The sequence below is a fragment of the Anoplophora glabripennis genome, unplaced genomic scaffold (genome assembly GCF_000390285.2).
Source record: "Anoplophora glabripennis isolate ALB-LARVAE unplaced genomic scaffold, Agla_2.0 scaffold1, whole genome shotgun sequence".
In the NCBI taxonomy this organism is placed as follows: domain Eukaryota; kingdom Metazoa; phylum Arthropoda; class Insecta; order Coleoptera; family Cerambycidae; genus Anoplophora; species Anoplophora glabripennis.
The window spans coordinates 3,115,814-3,135,103 of NW_019417028.1; the positions used below are offsets into that span (position 1 = coordinate 3,115,814).

General features: G+C 32.0%; 1 protein-coding gene across 1 annotated transcript in view; it reads left to right on the forward strand.

The window, feature by feature from the left end:
- Positions 1 to 19,290, forward strand: part of LOC108916901 (protein inscuteable homolog) — a 56,701-nt gene that overhangs the window by 32,454 nt on the left and 4,957 nt on the right. The window contains exon 2 of the mRNA XM_023455851.1: positions 14,465 to 15,348. Coding sequence (XP_023311619.1) covers positions 14,480 to 15,348 — 869 coding nt within the window. The 5' untranslated portion in view covers positions 14,465 to 14,479. The remainder of the gene's footprint in view (positions 1 to 14,464; positions 15,349 to 19,290) is intronic.

Sequence of the window (19,290 nt, forward strand, 5' to 3'; positions counted from 1 at the left end):
GGCATAAGATTAACAGTTTTCAAAATACAGCGAGTATTAATATTGGAGAGTTTCATCACAACGTGACAACAGCGCTTAACCTAACGCCACACAGCTGATGCATACCACGTGTGCACGCAGCAGACTTGTCCTACGGAAAAAATGTAATAAACTATTATTGTGAAACATTTAGTAAATTTCAAGACAATGTTTTCCAGTTTTTAAATAAATAAAATAAAATGTATCGATGTTGTAGTACGAAGATAGTGTTGTGCTTAAATTTTAGCTCGAATTTTAGTAATTATGAATCTCTTATAACAGGAACTTAACTTTTAATCGAATTATGAATTTGAAAAATATGTAATTCAAGTACCCAAAGATTCACGTCATCCAAATAATCATACGTATTAAAAATAATTTAGGTACTTACCAAAATGCAAAATTCAGTAATTTTTAAACGCACAAGTACAAAACAATCTACAACATATGCTCAAAATGTCCACCATTAGGACCCATGTCATATAAGGTTTTTTCGTTTATTTTAATGTATTCTATCGTCTATTAAAATTAAGGCAGTCAAACTTGTAACACCCTGTATATAACTAAAAACAAACTATTATATTTTTTATTAGTTTTTGTACTTTTAGTTGCTATAAAGATAATAATAATAATAATAATAATAATAATGATAGAAAGCTTGCTTCCTATAAAGGACGAAAGATGGATTATCTTAATTCCTTTAAAGTAACGTAAAGACGTTTATCGTGACAATAAATGAATAAATCGCCAGAGTTTCTCACCCTCCGTCCTGCCAGGTGAGCCGTTCCCAGAAGCAGACATCTGGGGGTACGTCTTGGAGCCCTTATGGGTCGAGAGTCGAGAGTGTCAAAGAGATAACAGTATGTCGCGCGCCTCTATGTCGTGTGGTTCTGTGCAGTCTCAAGGATATAGATGAATGGAACGCGACTCGCGAAATCCGAAACGGTAGTAAAAGTGTGTATTTACCACCAAATTTAAATAGAAAAATTGTTTCGTTCTGGGATTTTTTGCTGGAAATGGTGAGTGAATATAATAATGCTGTTTGTTTTGTGTGAACGATGTTATTTGCTATCGAAAGTAATGTTTTAAAGTGGTACTACCGGTTAATGTTTTTGTCGGAAATAAGTTTAAATGGACTAGAATATTTCACTTTAATAATAAGACAAAGTTTTGAAAAATATATTTGTTTAGGAAGTTTATTTATACAGGGTGTATGTAAATAAGTGCGAAATATTTTAGGAGGTGGTTGCCGAAGTTATTTGTGAAAAAAAGTTCATATAAACATAGGTCGAATTATGCTTCGTTTCCGAGATACAGAGTGTTTAAATTTTAATTTTTTATCTATTTTTATTAATTACTTCCAAGAGTTTCCAAGATATTGATTCGAAATTTGACAAACGCTTTGATGGTAAAAATGTGATTTTTTTGGGGCTATCCGAATATTTCTACTTGCACCAGTGGCGTTCGTGCGAGAATGCTGCAACATTTTTTAATTAAAAAAAATGGTACGCCACTGACTTTTTCCAGTTTTGATATTTTTTTAGAAATCCGCCATCAATTCTGAATGAAAATGGTCACTTCAATTTTTTTCGTTGGCTGCGCCGTTTTTTGAGGAAAAAAAATAAAACGTATTTATTATTGCAAGTTGTGTATTTTTAATTTCTATTCATACATTAACTAGTAGGTTGCTGTCAATATTTCTAAATATCCAATACTCGCACGGAGACCTTTCAAAAATCAAATTGCAGCTGAATAAATAAGATAACTGATTTCTGTATTGATTCAGTTTGGAAAAAATTTCCGAAAAAAAAAATTTTTTTTTGAGGTATTTCTTTGGATTGCTTGATAACCGCAGCTTAAAAACACTTTCTGTCTAAAGATCTTGAAACTAGAGACTTGCAGCTCCAAGCCGCTTCTTTATTTACCACGATACGACCATTTTTCATGAAGATACAGCCTTTCGAAAATCACTAAAAAATTCATGAAAAATTTTTTCTCCTTTAATTTTTTCCAGTAGTGTATATAACAAATTTATTCATATACAGGGCATACAATAATTTGCTTTTCTTAACGGAATCAATGAATTTTTGCCTCACCAAATGCAAAATTCGGTACTCTAGTATCTAGTTTTCGAGATAATCACAATTTTGCTTCCCAATCGCAATTGGTATAATTGCCTTGAAAGTATCGACATATTATTATGTGCAGTTAGTTCTACCTAACTAATGTTATTTCGTAGAATTTACTTTACAACTTCGAAGAAACTGTTTTAGTATTTGGTAGATATTTTATTCGATGGATTTATAAGGAACGACTCTATTTACGTTGACACATATTTGAGCTACCTCATTAAAATTTGACTGTGAGGTATCTCGAATATTTTGCAGTGTGAAGGAGATGACTCAGTCCTTATCGGCCAAGAATGGCGTTTGTAAACATTGTATATATAAGAGGTACACCACTGTCAGACATATTATTTTAAAAGAAACTATTAATGTAGTAGATAATGTAGAATATACAAACAGACCATACCTAAGTCACAGAGACTCTAGAACTATATTTGAGGGCCGAGGAAAAATTTTATACAAAACGGGACTTTAATTAAGCATGTCCTGATTTGTGTAAAATTGAACCACAGTTCTCCAGCAACATCTACAATTTATAAGGATGGAAGAATATAAGGAAGTTTGGAACTTGATTTTCATACCGTCCCACAAACAACCAGTGGTGAAGATTTCAGCAATCCATTTAATTAATTTAATAAAAAAGTAATACGGTCCTGTATCAACTAAAGACAAAACAATTTTTTTTCTTAGTCATAGTAAATCCATCATTACTCTTTTTTTCAGAAAAAAAAAATAGTTTAGTGTTTAAAGTGTGTGCACTTCCTCTAGGAACACCCTGTATCAAAAATAGTACATTTAATTTATAGCTTTATACTCTTGAACGGGGGGCATCATTAGAAAAGTATATATTTTTTAAACTACTTATTTTCAAAAGTACTATCATATATTTTTGGATGCGACGGTAAATCTAACTCACCCTGTATATTTTAAGAAGGATTTAAACAAAATAATTGACCAAAACTAGTATTAATATTACGCAAATTAAAAGAATAGATATGGTACTTACCTATTACTTATATTAATATGAGGTTCAAACTCACCATCAGTTTCGAATTAATAAGATTTTGCTTCAGTCTTCGATTGACGCGTTAAATCAATCCTAAACAGTTATTTTCGCTAATCAGAATTATATTAATTAAAATTTTGTAACTCCCGATCATGTTTATCAGTAAAAGTGAATATTTAGAAGCGAAGAGTAAAAATACGTGTTGCCCTACCTACGCAGTTTACATTTCATTAGAATTCAAATGAAGAAAGTAATATAAAAAAAATAGAATAAACAACTAAAGGATATACTGCAAAACTAAATATAGGTTCAGTGAAATGAACCTATTTTCACCTACACAGCTGTACATGCCAACAACGATAAAAGGTAAACTACTTTAATTAATGCAGTTAATGATCTTTTCTATTGTTTTTTTACATATTTAAAACGTCAGCATAAAGTCCATACTAAAATACTGTCCGATATCATAATATAAAGAGCGAAAAAAGAAGTGGATCCAGTTGAGATCCCAGGGGTACAACCAGAAGAGACTATAGCACATGAAAATATTATTAATTTTTATATGTTGATGTCCGTTAACAATGTAAGATTTAATATATCTTAGCAAGCTACCAAGTAAACCGATATTTTTCTATTTAATTAAGACTGCAGTACGATACATTTTATCAAAAGCTTTGGAAAACTCAAGATACACCGCATCAACTTGCTTTCTGTCACTAGAAACAGTCAATGAAAGGTCATTAAATTGGTAAATACCGAACAGCTTCTGAAGAAACCATACTGTTCTTTAGTATTCTTAGTTTTAAAAATATTTTAGGCAGCATACGGTGTGTTCCAAAGAAAACCATCCTGTACAGAACAGAAATCCTACTAAATCTGTAACCCGCGTAACATCCTGTGTATTTTTTTATATTTGTTAGCCTTTCGAAACGTTTCCGTTGCCACTTCATTAAGTGGCTTTATAAATAGCTCCAATTGATTTAGTCTATTTTAATATACCAGTATCTAAGAATAATTATCCCAAAACATCCGACATCAATTCAGACATGAAATAATGATTATGGAAGTCAATTACCTTATCTCCAACTACATTCCAGTGATGTAAGTCATCAGAATTACATCAAGAACAAATAAACTCAAGAGGGTCTAAATTTACCTGACGCGAGTGTCAACATTGTCGCAGGTTTGTTTACTCTCTGACTTTGAGATATAGCTTCCTTAGAACAAACAGCATCTTCTTAATTATTGGGTTAATGCTATTGATTTTGACGCAAAAATGTCTAATCTATTTGTTTATTTCCCAACGCAAATAAATGTAGCTATGGCGTTTTGAAATTTTTATGGAGATTGATACGGAAAAAGATCAGATAATGCTGTTTGTTTAATTTCATCGAAAGAAAAAATTGCGTTTGTTTCTTACATAAATTAGTTTGTGACATATCCACACAGACATAATTACAGGGTGGATCAAATTTAAGATCGGTAGTATTAAATAAATGCTCGTAAGATCTAATTTAAGAAAAATGCGTTCCTTGCTTTTTTTTCAGAAAAAGCAGAATATTCCATAGTGATTTGAAGATACATGAAAAACTCATCGATCTACTCTGTGGCCGACTTGAATTATACCAACAATTACCTTGCCTACTTTTGGAAAAATGTTGTATAAATCCTATTTATTTTCAAAAGTATGTATACAAGGAAAAGTGATGAAAATGAAACTATTTCGAATTGATTATTTGAAAATGCAACGTTTTGGTTAATTTTTTTACCAATCGCATCATTATACTGACGAAACTTAGGTCTACCGAAGTTTTGTGGTTTTATTGGTGACCAAAAATCACTTGCGGCAAGATAATTATTTAATCAAGTACCTAAAAAAGAAGAATTAAAGATTGGTCGTTATTTTTCTAGGAACGACTAAAAATGGAAAAATATTATGTTAAACAATTTTGAAAATTATTGCAAGTTTATTAAATTCTACGCGAATTTATCAAACTGTTTGCGTTTATTATTTTTTTAGGAGTTATTTGACTTATGTCGACGAACTTTGTTAAGGAACCGCGTATTTTTAGAAAAAAAGGTATTAACTCTTTCAAATATTCTAATATTGTAATTAAAATACAGGGTGATTCAAAATTCAGTACACAGAATTTAAGGATCTATTTTTGAGGCCAAAATAATACTTTTTTCCTATAAACGTGGGTCCACAAAGGCTTAGTTTTCAATATACGGGATGTTAAAGTTTTTTATTTTTTTTTATGTTTTAGGAATAATTGCTAGTGACAATACTACCGTTTAGTCAGCAGTGATTTTCTCGAAAACGGTTAGTTGTATCAAAAAAATTCAAGATTATTGCATTCCTGATTAGATGGTGAATAAATTTTAAAATTTTTCACGGTAAATAGTTAATAAAATAAAATATGGTGTGCATTTAACTCTTCATCAACCAATTTCTCGAAAACGGTTGGCCTGGGAAATTTCGAACAAGTACACCATTTTTGCTTAAAATTGATGAGGGAATAAACGCACTAATACGAAACGTCAATGTACAGGGTAGCAAAAAAGTTAGGGCCAATTTAATTCAAGCGTACCCTTATAGGTGGCGTCCTCTACAAGCAGCGCCAAAATCAATAACATATTTAATTTTATTATCCTAAAAAACCCCCGAACCCCAAGTTTTATGCCAACATTCAAATTTGTTTGGAAATTATTTAAAAAAATAAACTAACATCCTGTATATCGAAAACTAAGTATTTGTGGACCCACGTTTATAGGAAAAAAGCCTTATTTTGACCTCAAAAATACGCGCCTAAATTCTTTGTACTGAATTTTGAATCAGCCTGTACATGAAAAAAAAAAACAATAACAAATCGAGGAATGTTGAAGCCAACTATAACTATTTATATTTATGATCTGCACTAAATTCCAAATATATAATTATGGAATAAAATTGTCTGAAATGTTGTTTCACTTTATAAATAAAACACATTTTTAGAAAAAAAAAAAACATTTTCAATACCAATTTTATATTACATATACATATTTTTTATCTATAACTTTTATTATTTATTAACATGTGTTGTTTGGCAATAAATATGCAAATCATACAACTTAATAGTCGTGGTATTGAATAAAATTATTGACTAATTATAAATATTTACCAGTTAGAGCAATTAGTTTCTAACGAAAGTAATACAAAAAATATAGAATAGTTAATTCACTAACAACAAAAACAAAAAAATTGTTAGACTGTATAAGACCTGTTAAAAATTCATAGTACTCTCAAAGTTATTCATGGTATATTTTAGTTTTTCTGTTTACTTAGAGTATTCCCACTTAAAAAAATGAGAAATAAATAAATCTCTACATTAAAAATAACCAGGTGTTGGTTTCCGAACTATAGCAACTATTTGCATTTTGTATAATCAAAAAATTCGTATGAAAAAAGTATATAAATAAATAAATATCATCCATCATAGTCTGTTGCAAAGATCATCTTTTACATTATTCTTGAGTGGTATTAGAACATCAAAAAAAAATCGCTTATTACAATTTAAAGAAATACAGTATATCATGACATGTAGATTAAAAATTAACATTATCTTTTCTCTCGGATCTAGATAAAAATGTAAACTCCGACCTAACACGGACGCTTCACGGAATTTCAGATACTAAACATATTTTACAGTTACCACCAGAGAGAAAAAAAAGCAAACTTAATCAATTCATGTATTGTAAATGTTAATTTGCATACGACGAATTAATTTAAATTTTTTATTAAACAGGCGTTGATAAAGATAAAAAACCGATTTAAACCTACTAAGGTGCTTCTTCCCACTACCTTGGAACCTCGCTTTATTGATCTTGTAATTATAGTAGTTGATGCTTGTTAGGTACCTCGTCAGCATCAGTATCAGAGTTGTGGAAATTATGTGGAAGAGTTTAAATATTTGTCAGGAGATAAGGATTTCTACCGAGAGTAAATGTGGCGTTAGGCGTTACTTCTTCTATTATTAAAAGGCGTAGTTTTATCGTACGCTATTCATTTAGTGACTCATCATATTAACTCGAATTAACTACTCTGATTAATTTCAGATGCAAAAGCTACACACGTACCGTAAATTTGATATGGGCTCGGAATCCTAGATGCCAAAAATCGACGCGGGTCCGTTATGTATACAGCGTGTTCCAAATTAGACGTGTCAGCGTTGGCATCTACGTCATTAAAACAAAAGAGTAACTAACACATTCTAAGACTAAATGTTTCCTTTTTAGAGGAAGCAAAAATTTTATAGCTGTTTCCTATTTAAGCTTTTATTTTAAGTCTAGACAGACCTTTACCTGGTCTTCTAAATGATTTAAAGTATTTATATAGGCGTATTAATAACCGCTTAACAAACTATTACTTAAAAACAATTTTTACGATATGGGCGCCATGCATTATCTAAATATAATTATACTTAGGTTTTGAAGTTCTTAACTGATAGAATAATAACAAATAAAACCAGGTATCTACCTAACACAAACCGCCTTAAAAGATTATCATACTTTTACTTAAAGTAGCATCTGGAATTAAATTAATTTATGACCAATTATGTCATAAAATGAACAAACAGTATGAACAAAATAATTATACATGGTGATTCACAAACGGTGACTAAAATAAATCAAAATGACAAAATAGTATAACATTGTTTGTTTTAGAGAAAAACGACATGCGTCTTTCTATTATATTAACCCTGATGTTCATTTCGGCTCTCATTTGGCTCTAATTTTGAATAAGAAACTAAGGCAAAATCAATATTATTTAGTGAAAAACTGCATTGTTCGTAAAATACGCGGCTCTGTGATTTTTAAGTTGAAATGGAATCGAATACTGATTAGATCAGCAACTAAATTTGGAGAGAAAATGTAGACGAGACTGACAAAATATCTATTCTTTCTATTTTTTTGTGTTAGACCAAAGAATAAGTGATGAAAAGGAATAATGGAATAAGGCAAGTAGAGTCGAGGATTGTAGTAAAATTATAACAACTTGCAATCGTTTTGATGTGGAAATCATCAATATTTAGGAATTAAAAACGATCCGTTATAACCCGATAGTTTGTGTTCTGTAAATCGAAATTTTACCAAAGTATGGACATACCAATTACAGACAAACAACCAAAAGGTTCTGAGAAACCCTTCAGTCCCTAAAGGGCAATACTAATTATTCTAGACCGTATCGTAAATGCAAATACATATATATATATATATATATATATATAACGGGTGTCTCGCTTAAAAGTGGAACAAGTCTGTAACTCGTCTACCGTTCGGCCGATTTGAGTAAACTTTTTTTTGTTGGACACAGCTTCAAAAAATCTAGCTCGTACATACGTCGCGTTCCTTGAAATTCGAAACCGTGGCCGACTACGATGCAATTTATATAGCTAAAAATCGGAAAGCCATATTAGGGATTTTTTTATCCGAAAAATTTCCACGAATTCTTGATCAGGACCCCAGAAAACCCTACCAACCAAATTTTCGTTGCCACAGTATACAGGGTGCTCGGGATAATTTGTGTAATTTTCCTAAAGGTAATGAAATAAAAACTACAATTTGAGATTAAGAAAGAATGTTACTTTTGAAAATTATTTGTCTAATTTTGATATATTCCAAATGGTTTGTGCCACAGCTCTATCTCCCATTTATGAAAGTTTACGTTTATGTATGAAGCACCAGTGACTCAAGTTGTNTATATATATATATATATATACCGGGCGTAAATAAAGTAGTTAGGCTAACCTTAATGAGAAATTAATGAAATATGTTCATATATAAAAAATTTTTTGGATGTACAGGGAACTCTTACAAATACAATTTTGTAAAGAAAAAATCAAAAAGGGCAGTTCGAAAATGATTGTAAACACCACAGATAACAGGTAAACACTATCGCAACGACGATTGTAAAATCAGATTTCAGTATTCTGAGTCAAGGCCACGTAGCTCTCCACGCGTATTGCGAATGACGCTAGAGACTACAATTGTCCAGATATGTAAGGGTTGAATGTACTACAACTTCAATAATTTTTTCTCGGAAACTATTTAGGATTTTACAATTTTTTTTAAAGATTTAAGAATTTTCTTTGAATAAGTTGTGAATCACCCTGTATGTTGTTTTGAGAAATGTTATATTTTTTAAATTACTAGGAAATGGATGAAGCAACTTCGTTCAAATTTGATGTCCAGCTTTAATATATGACTATCCACAAATACATCTACATACCACAGTTTTTTTGATAAATGGTAAAATGTCATACCATGCGTAGGCAATTATTCTTTAGTCTCATGACATTAAGATATTGTTGAAATAATGATAATAATAATTCAATCAATCGCGTTATCTATGAAGAAGAACATTATTTATGTGTTTTCTTTTTGCAATTTTAGACAAACGAAGTATTTTTATTAATTTTAAACACTCTTTATCTCTAAAATGAAACATCTTCGTATACATATTTATAGGAACATGTTAATTTATAATGCAGAATCGATCTACGGTCAAACATTTTTATTACACCCTGTATAGGTTGTTTACATGTACTAAAGAAAATTTAAGATATATTTCGAGAGAACAAAACATATTTCACATATAACAATCGTTGACACGCATTTTTTTATGTTACAATAAATTGGCTAATGTAATTGAAATATTAATTAGTCAGTTTATTGGGCAAATTTAAGACTACCAACTTTTAGAATAAAAATCGATCTTGATGCTAACTAAACACACAATATAATTGGGCCAATTTTTTGAGCAATTTGATGGGCCAAAAACTCATAAATGTAAAATAAGTTTAAGAGGGATGAGAACTATTTGTTTTCTTTTAAATTATTGTTATGAACAGATGATCTGTGAGCAACCTCCTAATATGGATATTTAAATGCAACGAATAATCAGACTTTCCTGTACAAAAATTGCTATTAATCTATTAATTCTGACAAAGGTTGCGCTATCTTGGTTTCTTTGTACTAATTTGTGCCTAGTAGTTATATCAACTTCGCGCACTGTTACTCCAAGTGACCCCGTAAACAAATATCACAGGGGTTTAAGTCTGGACATCTAGGTGGTCATGGTATCTAGATCCACGTTGTGTATCAACTGTACAATTTATCATTATTGTGTTTACGCGACTACAAAAGAAAACCGTTGGAGCGAATCATCTCGAATATCTCTACATACGGCACACGCAGAACCCGACAAATATTTATATTGCAAGGGGGAGGAAGATAAAGGAGTCTGTTGCCCGCAACCGTTGGCGAAACCCACAGCTGTCCCGAGATTATTTAAATATGAATAAAAAAATCTTTGATGCAGATAAGACAGTATAGTTTTCCATTAGAAGGAGTTGAGAAGACGTCATTTTGTCTCGTGCTGCGACTCCTTTATTTGCTTTGGATTAGTTTCTAAATTACCTCGAAGGGTTCACTGATCTACGCCGTTGTTAGAAAATTCATTGTGTGGTACGGCTACAAGCTGAGTTGGAAAAAAGACGCCGGACTCTATTGTTAATTACTGTAATGTATTCCGCGGTATAACTATACAATAGTTGAATTAACTCTTAACGGTGCGTGGTTAATCTGGTGGTAATCTGAAATAAAAATTTAACTCGAAATTAAACTCGATTGTTGATTAGATGCTAACCTAAAAATATGGCCTGTGGAGTGTCCAAAAGATTTTTACAATAATCATAACTGTAAGTTAATGTTAATTTTTTAAACATACTTAATTACGCAATAATTAGTAAAGTTAATATTTTCAGAGTGTTTCCAAAATCCATGCCAAACCGCACCTTGGATCATGTTGTATCAAAAAGCTTTAATAAATCAAGTGCCTAAAGTAACCGATTTTGTAGATATGAGTTTAAAAATAATATTACGTTTCCTCAAATATCTCTGAAGATGTTTGATGAGACTTGGACTAATGACAGTTAAATATAGGCAATAGTTGACGCCCCCTCCCCCTCCCCCCACAGAGCGTTGCCCGAGAACAACAATAGCTTAGTGAAGAAAGTGAAAAGAAGAGAAAAATTATATACTATTAAATACAGAATCATTATCTTTGCGAAGGCTAATAATAATTTATTTTGCACAAGGATGTGAATAACGGAATAATTTAAATTCATCAGCCAACTTAGAAATATTAGAAACCAACAGTGCTTAACTGATTTATATAATTGCTTAAAGTTTTCGTACCTACCATAAAAAATTGGTAGGTATTTTAACCATGATCTACGGATCCTCTTGATGACTATGTAACACATATAAGGTATCATTAGAACAACAACAGTTACAATTAATTCAGTTCATTACTAGTTTAGTAGGATGACTTCTGGCAAGTATATATTTTTTACTGTTGCTGCATATTTATATAAAACGGATATTTAAATACCTGTAATTAAATCACATTAGAGCTTTTATCTAATTTTATGAGAATTTTGGGTAACGGAATAACTATAGCTTGTATATTTTGATTAGATTTTCTGTTCTAAATGCTGGACGAAATGTTGTGTATATTAGTTAAATACGGAAAATGAAAATATGTTTGTCTTTTAGTGTACCAGATTTAGACAAACAAAAGAGATGAATTATTTAAAACTACAGCATCAGTAGGTTAAGGATAGGGTATAAAATTATTTAATTAAATTGACAACTAATATTTTGTCATACAATATCCATTATTATTGCAAAATATATTTTTTCCATAACCAATCGGGTGTTTTTTTATTTTTAGCAAAGTTTTCATTTTTTTTAAAAGTTACAGCATTATGAATTTTGGAAAATATGTTATTAACATGGCATTAAAATTTAAATATTGTCTTCCTTTCTTTATAAAAATACTACTAATCCAATCTTTATCAGCCGACATTGGTGCTTAAGCGTTACTTAAATCACCATTTCTTAACAGTAAAGCTTGAATTTATAAGTGACATTGTTTATTCACCTGTAACGACCTGCGGAATTGCCGTGTAAATTTCTACATAAATTCAAAGCAACCGCGATAAATACATAAAAACATCCAGTCGATGTACCAGGGGACCCAAACAATTGAATCATCCCCATAATACATTTTGAATTAGTATTAGCGACATCATACTGGACACGAGTGAAATATAAAGCCAGTTATACTGTCTGGAAGAACTACTCTGCGTACTACGGTTCCGTTTATCGGGTGATTCTGTTGACGAATGGTCTTAGCTAGGTACTAGATATTGAGGGAGTTTTTTAATGCTGGAAAGAATACTACTACTAGACTAGCAGCGACGTTATTCAAATGAGGCGTACCTTTTAGGTTATATCTCACCCACCCTGAGCACATGGGTGAACAACATGCTGTAACGAAGAAAGTTTTCAAAACAAAAATTTTTATTTTTTAATCAAAATGTACCTATTCTGAATCGAAATAAGCAAAAAAAAGTATGAGTACCTTATTTAAATTATGGAAATTATGACTGTTTTCGTTTGAACTAAAAGCGAGAGAAAAATGTAATTTGAAGACAAAGTTAAGCAACCTTTACTATTCCGTACCTTCAGGGACTTTTCTAATTTTAATTATGATTTATTTGTGTACGATCTTGGAAATATTAATTTTGATTTAATTTATAATCTTGCATATGTAGATGATATTGCCCAATTTTTGAATTAAACTTTTATTGGTCTGTCTCTGTTTGTTTAATAAACCTTTTTTTAATTTTCAGAGGTGATATCGGTATTGTAGAAAAAGTATACGCTAAAATCAACTCAAATGCTAAGGGGTGTGACGGAATTGACTTAAAAATGCTCACGTTGCTGCTTCCGCATCTCAGTTGTTATATAACTTTCTTTATTAATATCTGTTTAACCTTCCCTGACGTCTGGAAAGAAACACTTGTCATTCCGGTGCCTAAAAATAATGGTCCTAACAATATTTCTAATTTTAGACCGACAAGGATTTTTCCTACGCTTTCCAAAATTCTTGAAAAGATAGTTCATGAACAACTTTCCAATTTTTTAAATAATAACAACAATATTTTGCCAGCAACTCAATCTACAACTACTGCTCTATTAGATGTTACTGATGAACTGTTTAGAGCCAGGAATCAACACAAAAATTGGTGCTTCTTGACTATAGTAAGGCATTTGATACATTAGTACTAGCCTATTGTGACGTAGTTTATTAGCCTGCTATATTAAATCGGGACAAGGAAAGTCTCCACAAGCTACAAAATGCTTGCTTAAGATTTGTTTAGTGTATTAGATTTGATCATGTAAGTGACAAGTATGAGCAATCCAAGTGGTTAAAACTTAATGAGCGTTCACATGGCGGCTCTTGACTATAAAATTAATAAAACGGGTTCTCCTAAATATATTTTCAATAAACTTGTCAAAGGGCGGCATGAACGGCTCACCAGATTTCGTATATGTACACTCCCACGTCATCGTACTGCTCAATTTCAAAAGTCATTTAGTTATAATGCCGTTAAAATTGTTAATAAGCTCCCATCTGCCATTCTGCTTCTGGTTGTCAAGTTTTGAAAAAACAGGACAAATCTTATGTTGCCAACTTAACATAGATCTGCATTGTAAGGGAGTGGTTAGGTGGTAGAGCAATAATCCTCTAATAATATTCCTTTTATTTATTGTTGGTAATCTAATAAAGGCACATTATTATTATTATTATTATTATTATTATTATTATTATTATTATTATTATTATTATTATTATTATTATTATTATTATTATTGTTATTATTATTATTATTATTATTATTATTATTATTATTATTATTATTATTATTATTATTATTAAAAATTATTTGCTATGATGGTCTCGTCCTTTTATTGCCTATTTTATGGGATATTATAGTTTTGAGCCAACCGACTTTACAGAAACGAAGAGACCATTTTCACGGTTCGCCAATTTTAAACATAAACAACTATAACGATAACATGTAATAGTTATAAGTGGATTCATATGCCTATAACGGAATAATAATCGGCAGAAAATTGGCAGGGGAAAAAATGGTGCAGCATGCAGCATCGTTAGATAGTGTGAAATACCGATTATACTCAAGGTTCCGAATGTAGGTTGAACAGTAATATCATGTTCGTTTTTATCCACTTGTAACAGTACTTTAATAGTAAAAAATTCAACAAAATTTATCAACAGTTAATTAATTTAATTAAAAAAACGTTTAGAGAGCTATGCAAAAAAAAACAAAAGATAACCTGATATTGTTTACAACGTAATTGCTTGAATCTGCAGCTCCTAACACCTTTTTCTTCTTTTCAGGAACAAACAAACCTAATGAGCGGCTTCAAGCGTAGCCCCAGCAAAGTGTGGTGGGGTAACGACAGCCTGGAGTGGCGCGAAATTTCCGCCAGCCCCGGAAGCCAAGACTCCGGATTTTCCGACACCGAAACCTCCCCCCACCTCCACGCCAACAACAACAAAAACTCCTCCGACACCCCCAAGAAGTCATCCCCAGCCCAAAGGATACCAAAGGACATATTCAAGGAACTCACCTCCGAGCAGGCGAAAGAGAACCTGTCGACGAATTACAAAGAGAAAACCACCCCAGAGAAAGTGAAAATAACGCAAGAAAGACTGGTAAAGTCCGAAGTGAAAGCCACCCCGAAAAAAACTCAGGATCCGGCGCCCAGTAACACCGTCCCAGCGCGGAAGCACAGATTCACCAAAAATTCCCCCAAAGTTAGCAGAAATTTATTCAACTCGAAACAAAAAGAATGCAAGAACGCGATTGAGGCTCATCAGTATTCCAGGGAGCACGCCAGAGAAACAACACATTCAACGTTTCTTAACACCAGTGAAGAAGACGCAGTTGATGACAGCTACTCATGGCGTTCTAGTAATACCGTCGACGAGAGTTTCGAGAACGTCAGGGTTCGTACTTTGCCCTTGATCAGTGCGGGAAAGGTTCCGGTGGAACTGGACACTTCGGCACCGGCAGTGTTGGGAAATTTTAAGGAGGACGAGTATGGCGCCGGTTTCAGTAACTCCCTCTCTAGTGACTGTGAGAGTGAACTAGAATGTCTCTTCAACGGTGCGGACTCTCCCAAGCACACCTCGACGCCCAAAGCTGGACCCGGCACCAAGATGTGCCAGAGACGAGATAAACTTTCCTTGAACTTGTGCCTCAAGTACCACCAAGAAAGGTAAACTTATTTATTTGTTGTAGGTGTAAGATTATTTTTTAATACTTTCCTTTATTAATTGCACACTCCAAAGAAAAATTCTCGTCCGAAAACAAATATCTCACACTAAAAAAACTAACAAATTGTTCACGATTCATTCAGTGGAATAAAACAAATGTTTTGGGAAAGTACGAATACTGATAATAAACTAGAAGAGCCCCGTATATTTTGTTAAGACGGGCGTTTTTATGCGCAATTTTCAATGAATTTTTTGTCCAATTGTTTAAAAAATCTAAGCAAGTTAGAAACGATATCTCTTCACTGTACTACTCTTACAAGTTTTCTTTAGGGTGTGAGACAACTGACAATACATTTTAAGTAAGGGAAAAAAGCATATTTTTTATCTTACGTTTCCTGAACTTTACACGACTGTTGAACATACAGATACACTGGTACTGTATTATAAACATAGTCACAATCAGCAGAATGCTTTTAGGATACCTACTATTTACATAATATGAATTAATAAGAATTATTGAGTAGTTTTATAAATCATTTGGACAAAACAGAAAATGTACATGTTCTGATGTTTTATATTATCCGTCATCTTTTCATGCCGAAAAATTGAAGGAATCCTTCGTATTTCTATAGTTTGGATACTGTCAAAATGAGGGCGATAGTCACAATTGTCGTTACAAGTTCCTTTTCTTCAATGTCAGTTTCGATTTGACAACTGATATCAACACAATCAGTAACAGACGTTTGGATTTTCAGCTATTAAATCATTAATTCTCGAGTATCTAAATTAGTGACGTTAAAATTTGGAAATAAAATGCTGATGGTTACATATTCTACCTCGTTCTAAAATCTGCAAAAAAATTAAGGGACCAGAAAAATTTCCAAATTTTTTTTAGTGATTTTTGAAAGGCTGTAACTTCGTGAATAATGGTCGTAATAAAGAAAAAAAAAGAGGCATCTTGAAGCTTGAAAATTCTAGTCTTGAAATCTTGAGATCTACCGATGTTTGTAGGGTTTTTTTTAGTTCTGTAAGTTTTGAAATCGATTGGTCGAACTGTTCACCTTTCCTGAATCGTCAAAGTTTTATAAAAAATTATTGCTCCTTTAATCATCAATTAATCAAGATGAAAAAGAAAATTGCTGTTTTTTTACAATTTCACATTGAATATTTGAAATGTCCAAAGGTTGAAATTAAAAAAATATATTGGAATTTCAAAATATTCAGAAAATTATTATGTTATTCCGAGTTCTTACGAATACTGTTCAATAATAGTAAGTACGTTAAAAAATTACAATTCTGACAACTAATAATAATTAGTCTAATAGTAAAAAGAGCTATAAAAACAAATAAATCCATTCCCTTACTTAATTTCGATAATTTTTGGTGGGACATTAGACAAAAATTTGTAAAAAAAATGTAAATCACCTTTAAAAACAGTTGTATGCAGTGGCGGCTGTTGACTTCTATACCAGGGAAGGCGGAAAAATTTAGGTACAAAGTATTATAAAAGAAATTATATTCACGGTTAGCAAAAGTGAAAACCCCTAAAAATCTGGGCGGGAAAGCATTTTTGGGATAAATGGTGAGGACAAAAGTCTCCGCGCATCCGATGAAAAGCTTGACCTTGAGGTCAAGGTTCAAGGTCATATCAATATCAAGTCGTTTTTTTAATGGTGATCCTCCTTTTCGACCCCGAAAATTCTGCATCCAAGTATGATATTGACAGTGACCTCAAGGTCAGTTCAAGGTCAAGATTTTTACTGTAATTTTTTATTTTTAACTATGCCTTCAATGGCAGAATCGTTCCCCACTCTTGCTTTAACTAACTATTTTGCCTTGAATGGCTGAATTATTCCCCACTCTTGCCTTCAGTGGCCGTATTATCTTTCAGTTTTAAAGTTAGGATTTCATAGACTAACTCTACCATCTGCGACCACTAAAAAATTGACCTTGACCATTGACCTTAAAATCACGTTTAAGAGAAAATGTAGAATTCTACGCTCTCTTATTTCTAGCGTCGAAATAAGAGGTCGCTACTCCAAAAACCGATATGACCTTGACATGTTCTTTCGACTTTGACCTCAAGATCAAGGTCACTAAGGAGTACCATCAGATATCTATTCAAGGACTGCCACTCCCTCTGATTCCGTAGTTAAAAATACAAAATTACAGTAAAAATCCACATTTGACCTTGAACTGAGGTTGTCCCCTGACCTTGAGGTCAGGGTCATTGCCATATTCGGATGCATAATTCGTTCTATTTCCAGGATCCAAAAGGAAGGTCACCATTAAAAAACACTGACTTGATCTTGATATGACTTTGAACCTTGACTTTGATCTCAAGGTTACATCGGATGGCCGTGAAAAATACTGAGACTTTTATTCTCACCATTTACCCCAAAATGTTTTTCCGCTGAGATTTTTGGGGGTTTCCATACTTTTGACTAACCCTGTATAATTGGTCAGTTTTATTTTAAGTGTTATTGAAATATAGGGAAAATGCGTTCAACATTATTTTTTATCACTTTTAGTTTTAACAGTTAAAAAGTTAACGAATCTATTTAAAAGGTAAAATATTTTACAAAATTACAAAATAATATTTAACCAGTTTGTAGAATTCAAAGGCATTCTTTGTAACATTTAGAATGAGAAGTCTATCTTTTTACTCATAGTAACATTTTATGAATTCAAATTTAATGTGTAGGGAACCATTACAAAATCTATAGAGTAAACAATAATGAGTAATAGTTATTTATAGTTAAAGTTTTATGTTTACGTCTTTTACATAAATAAAAAAATTGCTTTAACATTTATCTCATGTAGGTAAGTACACAAACTTTTTACAGGCTGGCAAAGAACTTAAATGTAACTTAATTTAAGGAAATATGAAATAGTGTCTCATCAGTACTTAATTGCTTGGGAAGAAGAAAATTTAGGTATCGGAATTATGGTTTTCAGTGGGAAACCCCGTACATACATACTCGTTAACAATTTCGATCGTTAACACACTGCACAGCTGCTTATTAACTTATACGAACTATATTGTTGCATTCAGTTACTTGTTAACGGTCCTGCCGAGCCTGAGAAAAAAACGCATCGCAAAATTGCATAATGGCGTTTCTCTGTAAGACATGTGAATCATTTGGTAAACATTTATGAATTATTTTGTTCACAACAAGCGTGATAACAAATTAATGACTCGACAATAAGCAGCAGTGCGTTTATGAATATGTGTATGTGTTTGTCAAACAGGCAATCTGTGGCTGAAGTTTAATGGATACAGTCTGGATAATTGATTTAGGTACAACGTTTCACCGATTTCACAAAGTTTTGAGAATTAACGAATATCTCTTTGAGTCACTTTTCGCGGACTTACTATTGCTGATAGTAACATTACTCACTGAGCGTGTAATCTAGTTAAGTACTTATTCAATTATAAAAGTTGTAAAATCAGAAAAAGGTACCCATTCCAGATAACAGTTTGGAAATGATTGAGATATCACTTTTACAGAAACTAATGATTTTTTCGCAGATAAAAAATACTATTTTCCATAAACGGAACTGGTTCAGAAAAGTCGAACGAATATTATTTATTATAGCCAGATTGCAACAATTTTTTCACCGACATTAGCACTAATGAAGATATATAGGGTGTTCGGAAATGAATGGGTCAAAGTTCCTGTGGTGAAATAGACTAATTTAGATCAAGATATCTTATATAGTTACCAAACATATCTGAAAAAGAAACATTATTCCTATAGTCTTGAGAATTAAAGCAGAATGTTTCGTATATTACTACAAAAACACATTTCGCAGTGTATGTTATTTTTTTTAATTTACACTTCTGCAAAATACTAAAAAAAACTCCAAACGAAATGCCACAAATAAATACCACACAGCACCGGATAAAACACTGCAAAAAGGGTATTCTGTAATAACTAGTC